Source organism: Trachurus trachurus (genome assembly GCF_905171665.1).
Source record: "Trachurus trachurus genome assembly, chromosome: 3".
NCBI classification, from domain to species: Eukaryota; Metazoa; Chordata; class Actinopteri; order Carangiformes; family Carangidae; genus Trachurus; species Trachurus trachurus.
Genome location: NC_139893.1, coordinates 35,858,115 through 35,882,964, shown reverse-complemented (window position 1 = coordinate 35,882,964; position 24,850 = coordinate 35,858,115). Strand labels below are relative to the sequence as shown.

At 42.6% G+C, this 24,850-nt stretch overlaps 1 protein-coding gene across 3 annotated transcripts; it reads right to left on the bottom strand.

Annotated features, from left to right (window-relative positions):
* Nucleotides 1-344: 344 nt before the first annotated feature.
* On the bottom strand, nt 345-24,462 carry ttc17 (tetratricopeptide repeat domain 17). Of its 3 annotated transcripts, none has more exons than XM_083999148.1 (25): nt 24,277-24,462; nt 23,576-23,665; nt 23,262-23,431; nt 23,036-23,147; nt 21,478-21,609; nt 19,821-19,930; nt 19,530-19,677; nt 18,871-19,010; nt 17,253-17,413; nt 16,778-16,890; nt 16,106-16,258; nt 15,572-15,687; nt 15,208-15,364; nt 15,032-15,103; nt 13,652-13,876; nt 12,833-13,052; nt 8,389-8,508; nt 7,511-7,806; nt 6,656-6,809; nt 6,418-6,538; nt 5,305-5,464; nt 4,266-4,349; nt 3,097-3,216; nt 2,827-2,970; nt 345-2,048 (listed from the first exon to the last, which is right to left on the bottom strand). In XM_083999148.1, exons 1-25 carry the CDS (start codon nt 24,445-24,447, stop codon nt 1,917-1,919), a joined length of 3,621 nt encoding a protein of 1,206 aa, XP_083855274.1. In that variant the 5' UTR covers nt 24,448-24,462; the 3' UTR covers nt 345-1,916. The 3 variants fall into 3 exon arrangements, with proteins under 3 accessions (XP_083855274.1, XP_083855275.1, XP_083855276.1); XM_083999149.1 differs by lacking the exon at nt 24,277-24,462 and adding an exon at nt 23,741-23,915; XM_083999150.1 differs by lacking the exons at nt 23,036-23,147; nt 23,262-23,431; nt 23,576-23,665; nt 24,277-24,462 and adding an exon at nt 22,349-22,380.
* Between the last annotated feature and the right edge of the window lie 388 nt (nt 24,463-24,850).

Below are 24,850 nucleotides of genomic sequence, written 5' to 3'. Positions count from 1 at the left end.
GCAGTGTCTGAATTATGGCTCAGTCCTGACAGAGCAGCCTGTGAGGACTGATTTTTACTTTTGATCACAAATCTGACTTTTAGATGGATATGATACATTTTGGATCAGGGCACAGACATAGAAGAAGTGAAGAAGAAGTGCACCTTAAAGAGGTTGGACAGTGCCACCATTAGGTTGGTTTTAAAATCTTGGTTGTGTATGTATGTTCAGTTTTCAGTCAGGGATTCTTATAGGGCTGATGGAAGTGAAACAATGGACAATGGTCCAGTGTTGATTTAAGCTTCAAGGAGTCAAAACACAGAGACAAAGAACCGACGCAGAGAAATGAGCTGATGAAATCCACACATTGCCTTTAATACTGTACATTTAATACAGATCCCACTTTTAGAGTTTTTTTTTAATAGATGTTCAATGGCAAATCTTTTTTTTTTTCTGCCTGATGATTTCCATAAGTTAAGAAGCAAATGTTATAGCATATTTCATTTTCTCTCTTTTGTACTTAAATTAGCTTGGAGCAAAATCAAAGTCTGTAGGTCCCATATAAATAGGAATGATATAGAAAAAAGTGCAAAAACTGAGAATTCCCATCCGGTTTATGAGGCAGAAACAGTGAGGGCAGAATATTGTTCAAATTTACTCATTTAACCTCCGAGTTGAGAAGCATATTCTCTACCATCTCTGCAAAAGATTGAAGCGAATACTGCATGGCATCCTTTTCCAAAAAAAAATTAAAATTCCAATTAAAACATTAAATTAAAACATGGCACCATCTCTAGGCTGAAATATGTTTGTTCCTTGTGAACAATGAAACAATATACTTGTATTTCCTTTATTTTAGATGCCATCTCCTCAAACCAAAATGCTAAATGGTCTCCATAAATAACAGTGTGAGCTATCCCTCCAATTAGCACAGATAGAGATCGATACATTGCAGAGGAATTAAGTGGAACTTTAGTGCCTTATCCCCCTTTCATTTTTGCAAAACAAGCAAACCTAGAAAAAAAACAGAGCTTAACAGTCTTAACTTCTTGATTGTTAGATAACAAGAGGTCCTGCACTTAACAGATAAGTTGTGGGGCAAAGTATCTACAGTTGTGATGTTTCCTAATTCTTTGGGAATTTAGTTCTCAAAGAGAAGAAGCCGCATATTTCTGGATATGAATCTTGATACCTAACCTTTAACCACACTCAAGCTTCTTACACTTTTATTTTATGTAAGTTATCTGTGGTCTTTCAGATGAGGATGAGTGTGTGTATGTGTATGTGTGTGTATTAGGGCTGGGCAATTAATCAAAAAATCACAACATTTAGAGCCTCTAACGGCTGTAATCCTGCCCGTGTGGAGGGTTAGGGTTTCCCCTTTTAATTCTCTCCCTACTGATGCACCATCCTCTGAATACACACTGTTGTATAGTCATGTGACACGGCCCCATCCCGTCCGCTACATGGAAGTGACCTGGAGGAAAACTCAAACACATAAAGTAGTGGTGGCCCGCTGCTACCTGATTATTGCTGCAGCCGCCGCTGCTTCAGAATCGGGGCAGACGTAAACGAGCTAACGTTTCCTTTTTTGTTTAAAGAATGTCCTCTCCTCCATTGCTCATGATGGGCTGTTTCAATGAGCCAGGCAGGCATGATTGGCTGTTCACGTGTCACTCTCAGCACGCTCCATTGTCAAAGGATGTGACAGGTTATGTGCTTTCATGTCCTGCATTAAGTGCACAGATTTCAGATTTTTTTTTTTTAGGGGTGGGGGATACCGTAATCGTAATCAAGATAAAAAAGTTCCATTCATCATGATTTAGATTTGTGCCATAATGGCCCAGCTCTAGTGTGTATGTTGTTGTGTTGTGTATCTGCTGTGTGCATGGCTGCATGGCTGCATGGTGCGTGTGGGATCAAACTAGCAGAGTGGTTCAGGGCTGACGGCGTTCCCTCTTGGTGAGCAGGTAACACTGGATGGTTCTCAGTCGATCTTTGGCGGGGGCGAACTCCGGCTGCAGCTTCAGAGTGGACTCGTACCAGCGCATGGCTTTCTCAAACTCCTCCTGTTGTCACCAAACAAGAACAAACTGGTCACAATGAGGACACGAGACCTGGCAGCACTGGGTGGAATGTTAAAGGGATAGTTGGCAAATTGGCCCATTGACATAATCCCTATAGTTTTAGGAGTAGGTTCGTTACCTTTAATTGTCGGTGCAAGCTGTTTTTAGAACGGCGGAGCAGAGCCACGAGCTGCTCAGAGCTACGCTACAGAGGCTTCTTGGTTTCCCTCATCAAACTCATCAAATACACAATCCAACAACTCCAAAACGCTCTGGTGGACAAGTTGTGACCTGCACACCTGAACTTTACGAGACAGAGTTGTTTTCGAGGCAAATTCATGCGAAACCACTGGTGCACATTCCTGTCAGGGGCAGTTTTTCAGCAAGCAGTCTCTGCATTTGCCTCAAAAACAACTCTGTCTCGTAACGTTCCGTTATTATCTCATAGCGTGGTGAATGTGCAGGTCACAACTTGTCCACCAGAGCGTTCTGGAGTTGTTGGATTGTGTGTTTGATGAGTTTGATGAGGGAAACCAAGAAGCCTCTGTAGCGTAGCTCTGAGCAGCTCGTGGCTCTGCTCCGCCGTTCTAAAAATAGCTTGCACTAACAATTAAAGGTAACGAACCTACTGCTATGACTATAGGGATTATGGCAATGGGCCAATTTGCCAAAATGTTGAACTATCCCTTTAAGAGTGAGGAGAGACTGAGCGGTGGCTCTCGTCGCTACGGGCAAACACAACGACCAAAACAGCAACGGAGAGTTTAAGTGTAGACGTTACCATTGCTATGTAGACGTTGGCGAGGGTGAAGTGGTTCACGACAAAGTGCGGGGCAATTTCTACGGCCATACGGGCGACTGTGAGGGCGTCCTCCCACAGCCGAGCGTTCTGGAAGATGTTGGCCAGACTGATGAGGGGCACGTCCTGGTTCATGATTCAGGAAGAGACAGAAAGAAAAAAAAAGTTGATTATATTTATTTATTCACATTTGATACAGTCCTTTATTCAGAATAAGTACTGGGTAGGTTTATTCATTTTGATTCAACTTGCCTTCATGTGATGGGGAGCGTAGTTGAGTGCCTGTCGTAGGCAGTCGATGGCTCTCTTGCCTTGACCTTTGACCCTCCAGTACAGTGCAGCCATGCTGGATAAAACCCAGGATGTCTGATTCTGCAGGTGGAGAAGGGAAGACATGTGTAACTGAAACTTCATTGGTTGAGTTGTCATTAATGTTGCAGTTAGGGATGTCCCGATCACATTTTTTTGCCCCCGAGTCCGAGTCCGAGTCATTTGATTTTGAGTATCTGCCGATACCGAGTCCCGATCCGATACTTTGGCAATGCAGTAAAGTTTTTAATGTAGATCAACTGTATCATCCCACTATTTTTCTGTTCTTTGTGCTCTACTAGGGATGTAACAATATCAAAATCTCACAATAATACGCCCCCCCTTGCGGCCCGTCTTCGCTTTAGACAGATAGGAAAACCCTGACATGTAGATATGTAATATATCCGATTCCTGATCGGGATGTAACGTCCGATTCCGATCGAGTCTGAAACCACGTGATCGACCCCGATTTCCGATCACGTGATCGGATCGGGACATCCCTAGTTGCAGTTCAGTATTAAAACAGCTGGGTGTTACTAATAAATGAAACAGTGATGACACCTTCCTCAAATAATTATTTATTTCCCACAGACCTGTCAGATTTGTATCATTCCTTCCATTTACAACAAAGTAGCATAAAAGCTCCTATCTTGAGATGGCTCATGTTGTACACAGCCATGACACTGAGATTTTAGACTGTTATTGTGTGGTTTCCTGATGTGTGCATTTTACACATACATGCACCGTGCAATAATATCTAGTAGAGAATGATGCAATTACTAGGAGCAAAATATAACAATCTGTGCTGTGAACTAGTAGCGCTGTTTGTCTGTACGTGTTCCCTGTTTATTGTGTATGTGTGCGTGTATGCATTGAATATCGTTGACTGCAGCTGGGTGCAGCTCTGATTGTCCAAAACAAATTTCCCGCTTGGGACAATAAAGTGCATTTTGATTTTGATTTTGATATTTAAAGTGATGGAGAATTCCTTATGTAGCTCAGACGAGACAAATTGAACCTACCAAACCGAACAGGTTTAAGAATACAGTGCGGTTCTAACTGCAGATAATTACAATCTAATAGCCGTGACCTGGGAGCAGCGGAGGCCTCACCTTCTCCAGCACTTTAGCGATGCGTGTGCCGACCTGCTCGAAGGACTGAGGGGAGAACTTATCTTTGCCCAGATTCTGCAGGACCTGTGGGTGAGGACAAGAGGAGACACAAGAGACTATTAGCTGACAAGTGGAGCTGCTCGGATTATTTAACAATCGTCTGACTCTCTTTTGTGTCATTTCCTTTATTGTGTCTAACAAGGATTTTTAATACATAAGGACTGATCCTGATTTTTTTTATCCACACCTGTTGCATGGTCCAGAAATCATCCTGTGATTGTTTTGGCTGTTAAAGCTTAGCTGTGCAAGTTCTGACATCAGCTACAGGCTCTGTGCTACAATTTCCTCCTTTGGAGCTTAATTGTTCACATTAAGTTTGCACATTCACTAGGGCTGTATAAGTTAACACATTAACACATTAACTACGTGATTTATCTAGAAACACTAACGCACGATTAATTTCGTCACGCGACTCGTTGCCATTGGTGGTTTGATCAAGGACAAAATCTCTTGGTTTGACAATGATCAATCAGACTGTGTTGTAACCTGTGTCACGAGTGTTTCCTATGATGGACGGTGTCCTGTCAGACGTACCACAGCTTCAGGAGGACAAAGTTCTCCATTCACATCCAAGCCTGTGATGCGTTTTGTGTATTACAGTTGCAGTGTGCAAATCAAAATATAGTGATAATGTCACAGATGTGTTATTGTATTTTCACATCTGTAAAATGGCATCTTTAAATTCTAATGGATTAAATGTAGGTAAATAAATTGCACCAGCCAATATACAAGTAAATACAAGTAATATTAGTGTGTATAATATTCAGTATTTTAATCGTGATTAATCACAGAATGGTAATGTGATTAACTGAGTTAATTTTCTAATTGTTTGACAGCACTAATATTCACATGATACATGGTTATACAAGTACACATGAGAAGCTGAGGCTTAGTTGGATAGGAATGCATATTGACAAAGCTCATCCATATTGCCGTGTTCTAAAGACATGATAAAACAATGGCTGCTGCCTCTGCCTACCTCACGCAGTTGACTCTCTCCAGTGTAGTGGATGGCGGCGCGGTTGGCCACGCCCGCCAGGTGGTCCAGGGTGTGCATACTGGCAGCTAGGTTGGCGTTACATAAAGGTTCAGCAGCCGGCTCTTGGAGTGGAGTGGCAAAGTCTATGTGCTCAGTGATGCTGGAAAGAGACAGACAAGGACAAAATATATAATTAAAAACATGAAAGGCTAAATACTATATGTACTGAATTTTGGTCGGTGATATGCCTGTGATGTAAGAACGTCAACGAGGCAGCCGTCTTTTCTCCTTTGTTTTCTTGTTTTCTTGTCCTCAACGCTCAACTGTTGTTTAATAAAAACACTCGAGATATTTCTCTGGCATCTTCAAAGCTTTTCTGGATATTATTTTTCTAACTATATAACCAAAAGTCACTCACACAACTGACAGAGTGTACATGGTCAATGTTTCAGCACCAACTCAATTCATAGTAAATTAAAGGGATAGTTCAACATTTTGGCAAATTGGCCCATTGCCATAATCCCAATAGTCATAGCAGTAGGTTCGTTACCTTTAATTGTCGGTGCAAGCTATTTTTAGAATGGCGGAGCAGAGCCACGAGCTGCTCAGAGCTACACTACGGAGGCTAATGGGATTTCTTGGTTTCGGAACGTTACGAGACAGAGTTGTTTTCGAGGCAAATGCAGAGACTGCTCGCCGAAAAACTGCCCCCGACGGAAACGCACATCAGCGGTTTTGCATGAATTTACCCTGAAAACAACTCCGTCTCGTAACATCCCGTTATTATCTCATAACGTGGTGAATGTGCAGGTCACAACTTGTCCACCAGAGCGTTTTGGAGTTGTTGGATTGTGTATTTGATGAATTTGATGAGGGAAACCAAGAAATTCCATCAGCCTCCGTAGCGTAGCTCTGAGCAGCTGCTCTGCCGTTCTAAAAATAGCTTGCACCAACAATTAAAGGTAACAAACCTACTGCTATGACTAGAGGGATTATGGCAATGGGCCAATTTTCCAAAATGTTGAACTATCCCTTTAAGATGCATGAATCTTTTTTTGGGACAGACTTGAGGATGAAAATTAGATTATCATCAAGGGGCACCCATTGTCTTACTCGATGTTCTTGGCAGAGACAGCCAGCCAGGTGCTAGCGACAGTGGTGAGGTCTACTCTTCGTGTCCGCTGGCACTCCTCCGGCCCGGGCCAGCCAAGACTTGTGTAGTCCCTCCAGCGACCTGTCCAGACACACACACACACACACACACCACGAGGACATGCGTCTCAGTGAGGTGACAATCCAGCTTCTCACAGCCTGCTCTGTGTACAGTAAAACGTTGGGGCGCGTGTGGTACCTGAGGGTCCAGGTGATGGGATGGTCGGTCCACTGATCTCCAGGACAGAGTGAGCTCCAGGCAGTGACTCCCCGTTCTGGCCGTCGTCAGAGTTGGCAACACTTTCTACCCCGTCCACCTTGGCCTTCCTGACCCGCTTCACCTGGAAGGTGATCTGATGAGCACACAAACAAAAGGAACTCGCATTCAGATCGATTGGGGTTCCCACTCTGCTTGAAATCATTTCCCAGGACTTTTTCAGCTGCTACAGTCTGACAGACATGTTATTATTAGTAAATTGTTCTTTTCACAGTTGTATCTCACTTTGTACATGATCGTTTCTGTGTTTATTCCTCTCCGCTGATTTCAAGATGTGCAGTCTATGGCTCTGACTTATCTATGAAATAATCTCTTACATGCTTAGAAATTATAACAAATTTATCATAGAACAAATCAAAGTGTTGTTTTTAATTTTTATACCATGTCCACTGCAGCTTTCTGCTGCCCCTCTATCTGTCACTCAGCAGAGAAAACCCTCATGCTCATAGTCAAATACTGGAAACACTCATCAACTCAAAGTCGCTAAGTTTTCTCACTAGGAACTTGTTTGAAAAAGAAATCCTCGGTGAGGTCTGAAAATGTCAAATAGGTAGCTGATGTCAAGATGTGATAAATAGTTTTCCATGACCATAACTTGAGCTTTTCCAGGATATTCGAGTTATTTTTTTCTCATTTTCCATGTGTTTTCCATGACTGGAATTAGTCAACCGTATTCCAGGTTTTCCAGGACGCGTGGGAACCCTGCACTTCAGTCACCTCTCCCCCTTCGACCCGTACGTGCAGCAGTCTGGTGACGGCCGGTCAAACCTGACTCACCCACTCTGCTCCCTCGTCGTCCTCGCAGTTTCCGAAGCATGGCCCGCCGCCGGCACGGGCGCCCATGACGCGGTCGTTCTTCAGCACGCGGATACCTCGCAGGTCCCCTCGCTTGCCTCCGACGTCCAGCGCCCCCTCGAAAGCCCCCATCAGGTCCTCCTTCAGCTGCCACTCCTCCTCCCCCTCCGCTGCTCCACTCCCGAACGGGGTGGCCATTTTAGCAGTTCCTGAGGGAGAGGGAGAATCCCGGTGCTGTCCAGCTGCCTCACCTGACCCATTGCTGTCCAGGACAACCTCTGAGAGAGAGAGGGGAGGGGGGCAAAGAATCTAATTAGAGTGACCTGGAGAAACAGGAACACTCAACTCTTTGTCTCTCTCACATATGCAGGGCAGCAAATTAAGTTGTATGAGATCATGTGGTCTAATTCTCAGTGACATATTGTCAGGAAAATAAGGAAAATTCTATTTCATAAATCGTACTAAACCAGCAATACCCATACAACGTTAAATAGTGGTCGTGCTTGCAATCATTATAGAAATTGGTCTGGCATTACTGTAACTTGATTGTATTGTATTTGCTGCTGATTTTATTGTACTCTTTTAATTGTTATTGTTCTATTTGTTTATTATTGTTATAAATGTGAAGCACTTTGTAATTTTAATTTTAATTTTTTAATACAAATAACGTTATCATTACTATTATTATTATTATTAGTGGAGAATCTTTTTTGTTCAAATTGTATGGGGTGGAAACTTATGACACATGTAAAACTGTACTGAACGGGTATTTCCCAACAACTTCACTGGACCAAACACACTTTGCAACAAAGTTATGGGCAGATTTTCCTGAATGTTTCAAGTTCTCATCATATTCTTACTCTCAAAGAGCAAGGAGTCCTCCATAGCGGCGATGGCTGGAGCATCCTGCTTCTCTTCACTGGCCTCCCATTCCTCCAGCTGGATGCCCAGGTCCTCCTCAGCCATGCAAGCAGCTCCCTCTGGATCAACACAGATGGAGGAGGAATTATTACTCCATAGTCCATACCCTACCGCGATAATAGAGCTTGGGCACACAGTTACTGGGTGTGTTCATAGTGAATTAATTAATGATTGCTGGTCCAAAAAAAAAAAAAGATGTATAAGTTAACATTATGTTGAATGTATTCCCCAACACTGTTCCGTGAATTCATCGATCGTTGGTGATGTACATTAGTGTGTCGGTAAATCTGGAATAAATTGAATGGTTACCACCCCACCTGCCTCTTGTTACTCTGAATAAGTTACAAAGGCAGTTTGGATATTTAGTTTACCAAACAAAGCAGCTCTCCTCTCTGCTTCTCTGTTGAAATCACTCACCGTTTCTATTCACTCTGGAGAAGGGGGTTTCTAAGTGTTTCAATCTGCACTCTATTACTTGATGTCACAGTCTTACAGGAGCCATGGAGGATCTGTGTAAGGAGTTGTGTATGTGATGGGGAATACCATGGATTACTAAGTACGCAACTTTTTTTTTTCTTGTACTGCTCAAGGCTGAACACATATTTTGAGAGAGCAAGACAATGAGGCTGTTAAGACTAAAATGATAGTAACATGCTTTACCATTGATTATACCTCCTAACACTGCAGCACTACAACAATGCTATTATTGTGGCCCTTTGTTGCACTGGTAGGTATTTGCAGTTATTAGCTGCTTTACACTGATACCCATTATGCTGGGCTGTGGGGTTCTGATGTATTTACTACCTTCTATATGGCCTTCCCCAGAATGCACACCCCTCATGTTAAAGAGGGACTAAGCTATGCTACATTTTTACCTTAATTAAAAAGCTCTGGAATAATTGTGATGATGATTAACTACATGACTTGTGACTTGTTAGGAGTGAGAACGGAGGCTCTCTTTCTTCCACCTGGCATCTCACGGCTGAAAACCAACCTTGCAACATCAGTGTAGTACCTGGCTGCTGCCCTGGTGTCCCAGCTCTCATCTCTGCAGCACCGTGACACAAATGCGGTCCATAACCCATCATTGTTTGTTTGACAGTTAAGACTACACATATATGCACGTCATAACTGTAACTGTAAGTGTTATTTAACATTATCCTCCGCTCCATGTATTGTTTTTTTGTCGGCTTTGTTGTGAACAAATGCACAAGGCCAGGAGGAGGGTTAGCAAAACGGCGGAAAAGCGACTGAACTTGCATAGTTCCTCTTTAAGGTGTTAATCTGGGCATGAGGATCATATAGAAATTTTTCTGTTTGTTTTAATTGTCCTTGCTTCATCAAAAGAACTCACTGTTTTCAGGCCTTAAAGCAGAAGTAAGTGATATATTTGTGTTAATATAAGTCTTAAATAGTTATATCTTCCGACAGCAATCACTTACATAGAGTGTTTGGACCGAAACACGGGTCTGTCAGTCACTCTGCTCCGCTCTGAGCCGAGGAGAAAACATTTATCGTATCCTACAATTTTTATCCAATGAGGAGAGAGAACGGCATGCAGGGCTGTGTGTGCAGCCAAGGGACGCCGTGAATGTGGTGACGTAGGGACGAGGACTGTTATGGTGCGTTCAAGGAAACTCGTAACTCGTGTTTTTCCGACCTGTGAAGTCATACCAGTTCGATCTGGTGCGAGTTCACGGGTCGGAAGTTACGAGTGGCCGTTATAGTGACTTTCACCGGTAAAACAGGTCGGAAAAACACGAGTGGGTTGCCTGAAACGCTACAAAGTCGTAAGTTGTGACTTAAAGCTGTAATTTACGGTTTCAAAAGCCTACCTGGAACGCAGCATTAGCCAAAACGACCGGATCGCTTACTTCTGCTTTAACATGCTCGCATGCTTGCATGTAATATGGGCCTTATGTATGAGCACAGCAAAATCACTTAGCGCCACCTAGGGATATTCAGTGAGGTTTTTGTTGTCACCGTATCAAAGTTTGGAGCAAAGAGAAAGACGATCAACACCATTTCTCAGGTGTGTTTTCCTGCAACTTAGCAAGAAAGTGAACCTACGTATTCCATGTGTGGTGTTTTGATAATCCATGAGCATGAATAAAAAGGTGGGCAGCCCACATCATTTCCATCTGTTTGACTTTAGCAGCACTGCTAAAAGGATCAAACATGTAGGAGGAACTGCAGCCACCATAGATTTTAATAGGAGAAATGTTTGTATTTTTTTTTGTGTGGTGTATATTTAAACTTTTGCCCCAACTTAAGGTGGGTGTGTGTTTTATAAGTGCTTGTGTGCCCTCATGTACTCGGCGTGCTTTATGGGAGCAATACTTAGCTTTGGAGAATAAAATATAGACCCTTCTAAATTTGGCAACAGCTATTTTCTGCTGCTTAAATTATTGAGTGGCAAAATTTCTCCACTTCAAAGCACTTTTCTCTTCACTCCCACTGATATGAATAAAAAAGCAGGCCTCTGTTCACATCAGAAGCACAACATACTACTTGTTTTTCACAGCCACTCTTGCAGCTTCAAGGGACGACATGGGGGGTTTCTAGGTGCAAGGCCCGCAGAGTGTACATTATGTACATTATGAGCCCATGGCTAATTCTCAGGTCAATATAGCCAACGGGCAAAGATGGTCAACACAAAAAGGTATTAATCTGTAAACTTAAAAACTTAACAAAATCACCTTTTCAAAATCTGACACCTTATTTAGACTCATTACTTTAATAAAAGGTATAAGTGGTAGAAACACTGATGCTCATTTTGTAAACATGGTAAGATTGGCCAACACCGATGCTTAGTTTTAAGAAACACACATCTTTTTTTCTTTTTCTTTGGGAAATATGGGGAGGGCTTAGGGCTGGGCGATAAAACGATAACGATATACAGTATATCGCGATATAACTTTACTCAATAGCAATATGAAACGTGGTCGATAGAAAGTCGATAGGTTTCATTCATTCATGATTTGAAACAGCCAATGAAAACGAGAGTTGCGCCGCGCTGAACCAATGGCTGAGCCAGCCAGGTTAGATTGACACAGCACAGGAAGACAGTTACACAGCACAACAACACCATCGCCAGTAAAAAAGAGAGAGAGAATGAGTGTTGCCTGGAAAGAAAAAATGGAGGAGAACTAGGACGAGTGACCGCGAAAAGACGCGTGGTAGCCTACGTCATGTTTACATTAACCCCGAGATACAGTACTGTAACAACGCTAAACTTTAACAGCGGAGACAGCAGGCAGTCGGAGCGGGTCGAGCTCCGGCCGCCGTCACACATCAAAGGGAACGCAGTCACGGCGTGGCCGCTCTGCTGCTGCTGCTGCTGCTGCTCCTCACACTGGAGCGACACACAGACGCACCGCAACTGTTGTGCCGACCTAAACACTGGCCACTGGCGAAGCAAGCGCTAACCGCGGCGATTTCTCTTCCTTTTTCTTTTTCAGTCGGGTTTAGGCTGAGAATGACGGACGGACCACGTCGGGTCCGGGTTTTAATTTGCAGGTCCGTCTATAACTGTAACAGCAGCAGAGAGATGGAGCAGCTCCTGTATGGGGAGCGTGGCTCTGATTTAACTCCTGTCTGATGTAATGTTAAAGAACGCCTGAACAGTGGAGTGATAATGTCTGTAAAAGTCCCAGTGCTGTTGTAGCTACTGTATATCAGCACTCATGTATGTCTCTTGTCCAATCAAATTATTTGGTTGGAACTAACTGTATAAATATAATACCAGTTTTATTTATCTGAAACTGTTATTACTCATTGCTTTTATATGTTCATCATCATTACATCTGAAATGTTCAATTTTTGACGGAAAATAAATATTTAAATCAGAAATAACTTTCTGATATCTTCAAATCTCACTTGTGAGTATGATGGAACATTTAAGCTTGACAAAAACAGTGACTTGAGTCCTATCGTGATATATATCGATATCGACTGATATGAAAAAAATTATCGTGATAGGATTTTTTCTCATATCGCCCAGCCCTAGGAGGGCTTAAAAAAATCTTTACAGTGTACCTGCCACTGATACTGTATCAGGATCGATATTCTTTGTCTTTTGTGCTGAATTAGTGTGAAATAAAAAATATATAGAATATATATATATTTTTTATATAGAATATATATAAACATTTTTGATGAGACAAAAAAATACAAAATTAAGCTTTTTTTCATTCAGGAAAGAACAAAACAAATCTCTCTAATGCTTCTGTAGCTGTAAACTTTCTCTGGGGTCATTGCTACTGCACTGCAACTCTGAGCTTTGTTGAACTCTAACAAAAATCAGGGAATATGTAAATCCTAGGACACGTTTTACATTACAGACACATCATTAAGAGAAGTTGGTGTGTAAGAGTTACTCACGTGAGCAGGGCTGTCGGTGTGAAAGGTTGTAAAGGAAGGGGTAGAACTGCAGACAGCGCAGCAGAGGTAGGCTGGTACGACACTGTTCACAGCCAGCAAAGGATGAGAAGGAAGAGGAGGAGGAAAGGGCCATGACCAGAATGTGGCGGAACAAGGCCAGAGCACCTGTCACATTGCCCTGGGCCAACTGCACGCTCACCAGGCTGAGCAGAGTGTGTGGCTGACCAAAACAAACAAACAAAAAAACAATACAAAACAAAGGTACATCAGATGATGGGTAACATAAAAACTGACACTCAGCTTTAGCAGATCTTTAAATCCTACAGAGAAAGAGGGGTCAAACAACCTTTTTTTTAATTCAACAACACTTTGTAGCAATTTATGGCATCTGGTTCTGGGACTGGATCATCAACATGCACTGTATGCATTATGTTGGGTACACTCCTTTTACCCCTTCAAGTCCCTTAACAAGACTCTGGCAGCATTCCCTATTGATTTGAGTCCATGCTGACTCGATAGCATCTTGCAAATAGTGCACAGTTTTCAGACACACACTTGTGCTTTAACATTCAAGTCTCTTTTAATCCCTTCCACAGGGAACCACTTTAATATGGTGCAATGGTGTGTGTGGTCGAATGGTAGAGTTGGTAGTGTTTTTTGGTGAATAACAATCTTTTTTTAATACAAACACATAGAACAAGAGCAGTGTGATGACTGCTATGATTGTGTTAGGCATTTATTGACACTGTTACACAGCATAATGCAAACCAACTCCTGGATGGTTAAAACCCAGCTGGTTATTTACCGATCTGCCTTTACCTCTGATGCATTGAGTGCCAATGCTTGCTCCAGCAGTGTGTGTGCGTGGGTGGTCAAGCCGTGGTGCAGCAGCAGGTTAGCAGCGTTTGTGAGGGGCACATGGCGGTGGGAAGGCGGAGCTGAGCTCAACACTTGGCGCAGGCACTGTAGGGCACGGCTGCCATTGCCTTTGGCCCGCCAGAAGAGCGCTGCCTCATTGTAGACCTGCCAGCGGGGTATTGTGGCCTATATATACAGACAAACTTCTGTTAGCCCTGCAAGTGACTGAAGATGGGTTGAAATGAGAGCACAAGCTAGAGTGATTCATGATCAACTTTCTAAATGAGAGGTATGAGACTTTTTAATCTGATCAGTTTTAATGAATGTGACCTTTGCTGCTATGAAACAAATTCCCACTCAGCGATTAAAGACACAAAACATGTAGGGTCTAGTGCAACTGTGTAAGGCTTTAAACTGTTTTTTTCTCTCTTTTTCTCTCTCTTTTCTTTTCTTGTTATGATCACTACTTTTGTTTTTGTTCTGTTTTACTGTACTTGCGTATGTATGTTCTTCATTAAGTCAGTATTCTGTCCCTCTTAGTGTAATTCCTGGTATTGGTCTGCTATGGTTCTTCTATGTATTTCTCTTGTGTCTTTTTTACTATTACAACAACCTGCCTGGGGACTACAGACGGAAATTAGCCATGGCTATAATCTGGCATATTTACATGCGTACATTAAAAGGGATACTTCATCCAAAATTGATAATTCACCAATTTTCTACTCACCGTCATGCCAAGGAAGGGTTTGGAGAACTTTCTGAATCAAAACGCTTTTGGAGTTCCAGGGGGGGTCCGTCTGGCAACGGATTTTCATATAATGGCGGCGGATAGAGCTCACTTTCGAATTGTCCAAAATACACTATGAAACATCCAAATACCTTCCAAATCCAATCCCAATCAAAATACCTGGGAGCTACTACTATGACAAGGCTAAAAGCAGGGATCAAATATTTTTTTTCCTAACAACTTCATGTGGCTTCAGGACACTTGGGTCAGTACGGACAAGCGGTATGGAGACATTTGGATGTTTCATAGCGTGTATTTTGGACGATTCAAAAGTGAACTCTATCCATTGCCATTATATGAAAAACCGTTGCCAGCCGGACCCCCCCTGGAACTCCAAAAGCGTTTTGATAACTCCAAAAGTTCTCTGAACCCTTCCTTGGCATGACGGTGAGTAGAAAATTGGTGAATTTTTGATTTTGGGTGAAGTATCCCTTTATTATGTGCTGTCCCCAATCTTAATAAATAAATAAAATTAAAAATGTCTTCAAGCACGTTGCAGCAGGTAGTGACATACTGTATATAACTGTGGTACGAGGAGTGAGGAACTCTTTTACCTGTTGCATAGCTTGAGCCACTCTGGAGCCAATCTGCTCCAGGGTCCATCCTCCACTGCGCACCTGCAGTATCTGTAATCACATAGTTCAAACAACAAACTGTAAATGTCTTAATCCACTCTCTGTTCAAAACGCACACACAGAAATATGTACAGAAAGAAAAGACAGATAGATACCTGGGAGGCAAAGGGATCTGGCTGCTCCTTTTCTTCCAGCGGCCAGTCGAGTGACGCTGGCAGGAGGGCCGGGTACGGTTGGGGAGCAGGGCCGCAGTCTGGTAAAGATACTGTCTGAGGAGGACTGCTCTTCCCGTAGAGGAGAGTGGCCACTGGACTGAATATACACAATAACACAATATTAGATTATTGCTAATTATTTTCCTGTGAATCGTGTGCAGCCGACTCCTTCCTAACCTTACATAAAAACGCTACGCTTGTTTTAACTGTGTGGTGAAGTTATGAACATCATTCTGAGGAACTTTACTAGCAGCTATGGAATGAAATACCAACAAAATACCCTCATTCAATACTTTGTACTGACCTGAGGGCCTGTGTTTCAGGTGGAAGGTAGTAGGTAGGGAGCAGGTGAGCAGGGGGAACACTGGGGTACTCATGGGCACAGTCGGCCTTCTGAGGCCACAAGATCCTCTGTATGTCCTAAAGGAAAACATACTTTCAGCAACTCTTGCTCTCCACTGTCTAGTCACACGTAAACAGGTGCACAGGTACATTTCACATGTATTTGTCTCTAGGAATCCAAAATCACAATTTCAAGCAATCTAATGCTTTTATGGCTCCTGAAATGTGACCTTCAGAGATGGATTTGACTCTCTTTATGTTTATATCTGAGACCAATTGCGATCCAGCAAGTTCTCTCTCTTTTTTTTTCTTCTTTTTGTGTGTTTTTATTGTTCTATGGACCGCCTCTGTGTCTGAAATAAAATGTTGAATTGAACTGAATTGAATCTACATTGGTGGACAGGTTTGATATGGTCTGTGGCATGGGTCGAGTGTGGGATAGGACTGCGGAGGTTTGACTGGTCCTTTTGTTTTGCATGCAGTTCTTTTATCTTGCCTGTGTGTAATCCTGACGACTTCCCCAGAGGGCAGCAGCAGGGTCTTGGTCTCCAGACACAGATGGATGGAGCTGGGGGCTGGCTGCGGTCTGGTTGGAGTTGCGCTCCGACACAAGCGCCACGCTGGATGCTACTGACACCTCCTCCCCAAACTAAGGACAAAGAGAAACCAAAAGAAGAGTGAAACAGAAACTGTTGGAATATTTTCCCCCAGTGATGATTAGAAATTAATGATGAAGGGTAGGCAAAATAAGCTGATGCTTCAGCCTACACCTTTTCGGTCAAAGTAAATTGATTTGCTTGTTGTGTTTTTGTTCTGATTTGTTTTGTATTTATACCTTTATATTTGTCTATTGTATTTGTTTTTATGAGACCGAAATAAACATACTAAACTAAAAACTAAAACAAAAAAAAAGGTTTTCTTTTCTTTTTATTTGAATCAAATAATAAAATATCCACTAAATCTTTACCACACAACATCTCCTTAACGTTACACTGTTACACTGCATTTTTCAAATGTTTTTGTTATTGTCTGATGTTTGTTTGGTGTTGTGTTATATTTTGTAATGCTTTTTGTTATGAGAAACAAGTGTCTGGGATGCAAGAAACATTTCAGAAGAGATTCTGACAAATAAAGTTCTCAACTCAACTGTTATATCTAAAGAACTCACTTGGACATAGTGGACGTGTTCAAACAGATCGCCGCGGTGATAACGCACAGGCAGGTCAAAGGGGCAGAGGAGGCTGCGCTGCTGCTGACCCAGCAGACACATCTGATGGTTCCCTGCAGCACAAAAATAGTCAGGTGATGATGATTCAGGAGCAACGGATGTGCGTGTTCCAATATGCGTGAAGATTGAAGCTGAAATGACGACACATCTAAAGCAACTCTCATTGTTGACTTGCTAACTCATGCCTCTCAGGACTTCCATACAGTCACAGAAGTGATACTGTTTCTCTAGAACACAAAAAAACTTCACTTTTTTCTCAGTCAGCCATAGCTATTAGCTTTTCCTCAATTAAAAAGAGGAGACACTGAATTCACGCTCCAAAAAACTGAACTGTGAGATAACTCTACATTACAAACTCTCACTTCTATTATGCCCTCCTGGTCTAGTTGTCTAGTTGCCATGCGCGGCGTCCTACCGAGTTGTGCTTCCTTAGCCATCTGGGTCTCATGGATGATGTTGCGTAGAATCTGCTCTTCCTGCAGCAGCTTGTGTTTGTCCAGTGCCTCCTGCTGGCGAAGGTAGTGATCATGCTGCTTCTGGTACTCCTTCAGCTCGTTCAGCGTGCGCTGCAGGGATCTACAAAACACAGGGAAAAGAGGATGGGAAGCAAAGGACAGTTGGTAGAGAAGTACAGCGTGATATCTACAAAAAGATCCACTGCATTCATGGACAAAACAATGACTCTCTGCCATTTCTGGGTATAGTTCTTTTAGTTACACACACACACAAACACTGACTGTTCGGGCTGGTGTTGAGGTCAGATAAGTTTTGGGGAATAAGCTATTGTGGAATTATCACTAATGCAATACAGAATAACGATGTAGCCTTAAACAACTGCATAATAAGGTTACAGTAAAGTATTATAAATTATACGGTGCACCGTGGTGTGTCTCCTCCGTGTCTCTCATTTGGATCTCATCTGAACAGATAAATACAGTAAATGGGTCGGGCTCTGATAGAATGTGCACGGGCACGGGTCCAGCTGGATTTTTTTTGGGCCGGGTTTTCCCTTGGAACTGGCAGCAGCTAATCAGCTGGACATTAAAGCTTCTGCAGTAGCTCCTCCTCTCTCCCTCCTGATGCCCTGAGACTGTCAGAGAAACACTGATTTTTAACGTGAAATACAGTCATTGTGTTTTTATCATTTTAATCCGACCTGAGGATCTCTACTGGGCACTTAGGGATACTTCACCCAAAATCGATAATTCACCACTTTTCTACTCACCATCATGCCAAGAACAGTTCAGAGAACTTTCGGAGTCATCAAAACACTTTTAGAGTTCCAGGGGGGGTAAGGCCAGCAACGGATTTTCATATAATGGCGGCGGATAGAGTTCACTTTTTAATCGTCCAAAACACACACTATGAAACATCCAAATCCAATCCCAATCAAAATACCTGGGAGCTACTACTACAACAAGGCTAAAAACAGAGATCAAATAATTTTTTTCCAAACAACTTCATGTGGCGGCTTCAGGACACTTGGGTCAGTCCAGATGAGCAGTATGGAGGTATTTAGATGTTTCATAGTGTGTGTTTTGGACGATTGTACCGCCATTATATGAAAATCTGTTGCCAGCCAGACCCCCCCCCCGGAACTCCAAAAGCGTTTTGACAACTCCGAAAGTTCTCCAAACCCTTCCTTGGCATGACAGTGAGTAGAAAATTGGTGAATTAAAGATTTTGGGTGAAGTATCCCTTTAACACACAGACACACGCTTAGGGCATCAAGGCAGAGCAGTAAAGTCAAACAAAGTTCATAAACTACGGGGGGTGTTTTTTTTTTTTTATGTTTCTGTTCTGTAATCATTATGTTTGTAATGTAAAAATACAATATGTGGGATAAAATCCTCACAAGTAAAAAGCCAAAAATACACCTGTTCAACCTGCAGAACCATAAGTTGTAGTATGAGGTATTTTAATCTTTTATTGTCAGCATTTGTCCTCTAATTGTTATCATGGTACTACAGCCAAGTTTATTTGTAAAGAACAAATAACATTTCCTTTGTGTATGTGTATCAGTGTTTGACTACCTGTGCTGGGCTTCCAGACGCTGCTCCAGCTTCTGCTGACAGAGCACAGCATGCTTCCTCCTCAGGGCCTGCTCAAAGCCTGGCTGGGCCTGCAGCGCCTGCTCGTAACACAGCACTGAGTGGTTGTATTCCCCAAGCATCTGGTCAGAGAGTGATAGAAGAGATGTACACAACATGTATGTGACAGGGGTCAAACACTGATTTGTTTTATGCAGAAATAGTACCAGGACAAAAATAAAACCACTAAACCAAGTTACTGAGCGGTGCTTTATGGATAATATAAAGCTTACATATGATTTTATATCCCGACCAGTAGGAAAAGACATTTCTGACAGCTGAATTACATCTGTTTGTGTTTTGCGGAACCCTGAAAGCAGATGGTGAGATAGCAAAATCCATAATCAATAAATCTGCCACCACGTAGTATGGGGAAATAGAAAATAAATCCTACTTTTATATAACTGGCTAAAAGACATTTAATTCTCCTTTCAACACCTTCAAAACAGAAACCACTTCTAACTTTGCATAATGCAAATTGCTCCACCAACGCAATCGTAAATCATTCAACTCATTGGATAATTTTGCTTTCGATTTGTTTTCCATAGAAGACCACAACACATAAGAAACTTCTGCAGTTGAATGGTTCCTTTGTGACTTACAGCATAAATGTTGCCTAAGGTGTAGTGGCTGGTGAACAGATCTGAGGTCAGGTCCAGGGCGGCGTGGGCGAGAATAGCAGCATCTGCTGAGAAATGGGCACGGTGCAGGATGTTGGCCATGTTGACCAGGGCTACGTCCTTGTGCTGCCTGCAAGTACAACAAACACACACACACACACACACACACACACACACACACACACAGAGCATGACAAAGTGGACACTTCTGAGTAGTGATGTAATGCAGTACAGTACAGTAGTGCAGCCGATTTCTGACCAGCCTGACAGTACCTTGGGGAGAAATGCAGAGCACGCACCACACAGTCCACTGCTTTCTGAGGCTCGTTCTTCATGCGCCAGTAAAATGATGCCATGTTGTACAGCACCCAGGAAGATGAATTCTAGAAAACACAACCATAGAGGCACATACAGAGACACACTTAAAAAATGTATTTTTAAAACCCCAGTATGTAATTTATTTGGCTTTTTATTAGCAAAAATCAAATATTGCTTTCATAAATACGTATTTCACTGAAGTCGAATCACACCCGCATACAAATGAAAGCTTTCTCGTAGCTTAGAATGAGTTGTTACAAGTCGTCATATTGTCACGCCTATATTGTTTTGCCTCGTGCTGGCGGACCACTTGTTTACATAGACGCTTGTTTATCCTGTTACATGCAGCGTCTGTTGTCTGTCTGACGTCTGCCCGATCAAGAATACGTTCCGATATGCAACCGCATCACTAGATGGGGGTAATTCCTACATATTATACCTTTAAAAAAAAGGACAGAGTGCTGACTGTCAGGCCTCTGTGGAATCTCTGTGGGTCTAATTGACCCTTCGCGTAAGCCCCGTCCTCTTGGTTACTGTTGCTACGCCGGGCAAGCTTTCACTCCCAGCCATGCTCCTGGCAATATTTGGTATCGATTTCAAAGGAAATATCAGCAAATTTCTGGATAAACTGTTCTGAGATAATAGAGAGAGGAAGTCACAAAGATCATTCAGAGTTTTCAGTGACGTGACTCGCGCAGGAGGATAAAACATCTGTTCAACGACACGACTGGACAATGTACAGAGCAGCAGTAAGGACTGGTAATTTTACCGTCCATCAACCCACGAAGACTTAGGTCATCTCACTGGTCATGAAACGTTGTCAAACTGCAAGTTTTTGGGCGATTGTGAACCACATAGAGCTTTCGCTGCTGTTTTTTTTCTCCCACCGCTGTATCAGTCAGTGAAAGCAGTCCCTGCCTGGAGGATCCCTCGCCTAAAAGCCCAGGTAAAAGCCCTAAAAGTACAGCTGTCATTTCGGAGGTGAACATATGGTTATCCCCATATTTACACTTGCTCAAGTCGAAAAAAAGTCAGCTCGTATCTGAACATCTCTATATTGCTGCTGCCGCCGCCGCCGTAGTAGCAGCGGCAGCAGCAGCAGCAGCAACATCCTTCTCTACAAACAAATGTTTTTCGTCCTAGTCTCAAAATGTGTCCACAAAAGCAAACGTAATGACTCAACTGCCGAAAGCTTGCCAGGCCTATAGTTACGGTTGCTAACGTAGGATTGGACAATAGCCGTTTGTGGGAGGAGTTGGCGAAGGGTCAATTCCCACTAACTTAATTTTTCTGTGGACAATGGATCTTAGTCTCATCTGGAATTGTACTGACAGTGATTTTTGGTTTTCTTTTTGGTGTTATCAACCCATCTTCAAAGCCACATTGATTTTCTGATAGTGACTAGAGGGAAGATAGATGTCCACACACAATCAAACACACAGATAGTTTGTACTTCCCCTGCCTTGTCATTTGTTTAAAAAAAAAAAAAAAAAAGTACCTTCTGAAACTAATATGTTATGTCCCCTTTTTTCTACACACAACCTCTGCTTTTGTCCGGTAGCTACAAAGGGGAGGTCACCTAATGAGGTGGAGTTGTACCGGCAGACCTTACCCTCAGTAAACCTTGATGGATGCGGTGGCCCACCTCATCAACACTGCGGCCCAGTTTATGAGACAGTGAGCTAAAAATGGGATCCTCCTTAGAAAGGAGCGGGGAGGTCAAGTTTGCCCTCTCCTGCACACCCTGGAACAGACAGAACGGGAAGAGTCAGGTGGAATTTGGTTGGGGAGTAATCAAACACAACGACTGCACACTGCAGTGTAAATAATGAGCAGTGCAAATATAATCTCACCTGGCAGCAAGATTAACTGCAACAGTCATTTACAACCTGATAAACAATGACAACTTCCAAAGCACGCCAGTTTGAAATATTCATTCATACGTCATATACAAATATGATGTGCTGGTAGAATAGTAGAATAGCTTATAGACAATAAATATTTTACTTACTCAAATGTGGTCAAGTTATCAAAAAATAGCAAAATATCAACTTCATTCAGTCATACTCCACATAATAACACTGTTGTATCAATCCTAACCCAAGGGCCTCACTTCTAAAATCGCAGTTGGACTTGTGTACAACCTTAAGATAAAATCACATTGTCAGATTTACAGTGACTTGCAAATATCTCCAGAGAGGCGTTTCATTCTACAATGGTCAGAGAATATAAGTGTGTTGACATTTGGCACAAGGGGCATTTCGGTTTCTACACATCATACAAACACTGTCGTTGATATTCTACACCCAATGCATGTACAGTCTCTTTGTACAGAAACAAAAAAAAAAAAACAGAGAGTTTCTCCCCTTATTTATGGATTACTGAGACGCAATTTATTGACATGCAGCTCCCTTTACTATTGGCATTTAGATTACATTTCACATTCTAAGGGGTCAATACTGAGGATAATTACAAACACTCACCGGAGCATTTTATATGATAAGCTTGGCTGGACTTTCCCTGACTGAGAAACTTAACAACCTTTGGCATTCAGATACAGTGGAGTCCAAAAGTCTGCTCTTGGACTTCAGCATTTAAAAGCACAATGACCTCCATAATTTATGTGAAACAACCATTTCTCATCATGAGAGGAGTTCAGGTCCATGCCTGCTAGCTGATGCTTCGGTAAACCTGTGCCAGAACTGACTGTATTTACGACTGCTGTTGTTGTCAGTGCAGAGATACATAAGAAAACAATGAATACTATAAATGATCCCATATCTGCTTTAACTGTGAGCCCAAATTCTGGTTGTACTTTGTTATATTCTGTATGCGTCTGCTTTTACATCGCTTGAAACATTCCCATAATTGCCATGCCATAAAACTGCACATCAGCACTGGCAAACTGAATGAATTCCCCACAGGGTGAGTACATTTGATTGATTAAAATGTTGAGATGATATTAAAACAATAATTGCCATGTGAAGCATCTGTGACTGTAACGACTAAAATTAACATATTTGAGAGGACTGTATTTTTACAAATAGTGTTACATCACTATTGCACGGCCCTTTCTTTCTTTTTATTTTACCTTTGTATTTAACCCCCTGCCAGCAGTGAACACACATGTATCGAATTTTGAACAGTATTGAAGTATTGGCTTTACTCACCCTGAGATGTTGGAAAGCATGGATACTATAAGGTAGTTCAAACACTTTAGCACAGTCAGGCTTTTCTAGATCTGGGGGCAGAGCTGACCGGGAATCCACATAGTCTTCAGGACTACAGGGAGGAGAGGTGGGGGGAAAAAAGGTTCACTTTATGATTGTAGACACAAACATTGTAGAGATAAGATTAAGAGTGTGGCATTGGTGCGTTCTCTTTAGGGGAGCTTACGTGATCTCTTTGCCTTCCAGTGAGATATAAGTGCCGTCATACAGGTCCAGGTCCCCAAGGGGGACCTTAGCCATGATGCAGTCTGCATCCTCTTTGTAGTGCCTCTGCTCTAGCCCTGTGTCCCTGTCCTCATTCTCCTCGATGTGAATTTTCTGTGCCACCAGCTGCTTCTGCTCAACAGCAGCCAAGGACAATCAATCACCGAGGACGAGAATGTAAGACATGGACAGTTAGCATAATGTGTAATACTCAAGCTTTATGGCTGATTGAAACATAATTACACATGACAGCTATAAAATGAAACACATACACACCTCCAGCTTTTTGAGGTAGTTAACACGAGTTTCTTGTCTCATGAAAATCACAACGTCATGTGGATGCTTCAGATTCAAAGGTGAGTCAACCTGAAATAAACACAATGATGTAAGGACTGGCATAGTACACTATGTTCAATTGCCTTGAGTAGAAACAGCTCTAACCTTCGGGCTTAACAGAATGACATGACACTTTATAGAAATAAATACTGACGAGGCATGTGAGAAATAGCATATCCAACTTAAAATTGTAGATGTGCAAACTCGTGTCCGCCTGTCACCTAGATGTCAACATAACGTAGTCTTTCTCTCAAAATCTAGGTGGCACCAACTGACGTGATTGTAAACCGCGGCATGCTGTGTGCGATATCAGTCGCAAACATTCTCATTGGACAGAAATATTTTGGTCATCTTGACCTCAAACACCAAACACCGATAACGTCAGTTTTAGGGTAGCTGGTTTGGGCTAGCTGACTCAGCCCAACAAAACTACTTTTACTGCTTCTGTACCGTAGCAGACAATGTTACCGAGGGCGGCACTAGCATTTCTGTCTGAGTCCAAATAAACTGTTATGGCAGAAAAATAAAACCACCGTGGAATAAAGCGGTGTTATTAATGCTAACCAAAATAGTTAGCTACACAAGCTAGCAACCGAGCGTAAGCGTTAGCAGGGCATCGAGCCTGCTGCTCAGTGACATACTTGTTGTTGAATCTTTCCATCCTCCGTGACGACCCAGTGAGTCGTGGCTCCCGCGGAGTCCACGATAAGTAAGCAGAGAAGGATGAAAAGCTTCCCCTGTAGCGACGTTTTCCGCAAACAGCTGACACGACAGGGCAAAGACTCAGGACAGATTTTCCTGAGGTCCGCCATTTTTCTTGTCTTCTTTTGCTCTGTGGCAGGGACGACAGCGCAGCCGGCCTCCGGTCGGCAGGGGGCGCTGCCCACCGCTGCACCGGGCAAACGAGAGAAAAAAAAACCGTCATCAAGAACGCTGCTGCCCGCCGCCATCTTGCGTCGGTCCTCTCCCACCTGTGGCGTTGTACTATAATAAACAGAACTTGCTCAGTTTTTGACCGATGCATTTATGGTGTTCATAACAAACCAGTTATGAATGCCACAAATACAGTTATGATAATAGGCTACTTAAAATCCCGAATATTTTTTATCATGCACTTTTATACGAAAGTAGCTACACTAAAGCAGAGATGTGAATTGTGGAGTCATCAAGTCATCCCATGACATTGATTTGGTCTTCTCTGTCACTAAACCAGGT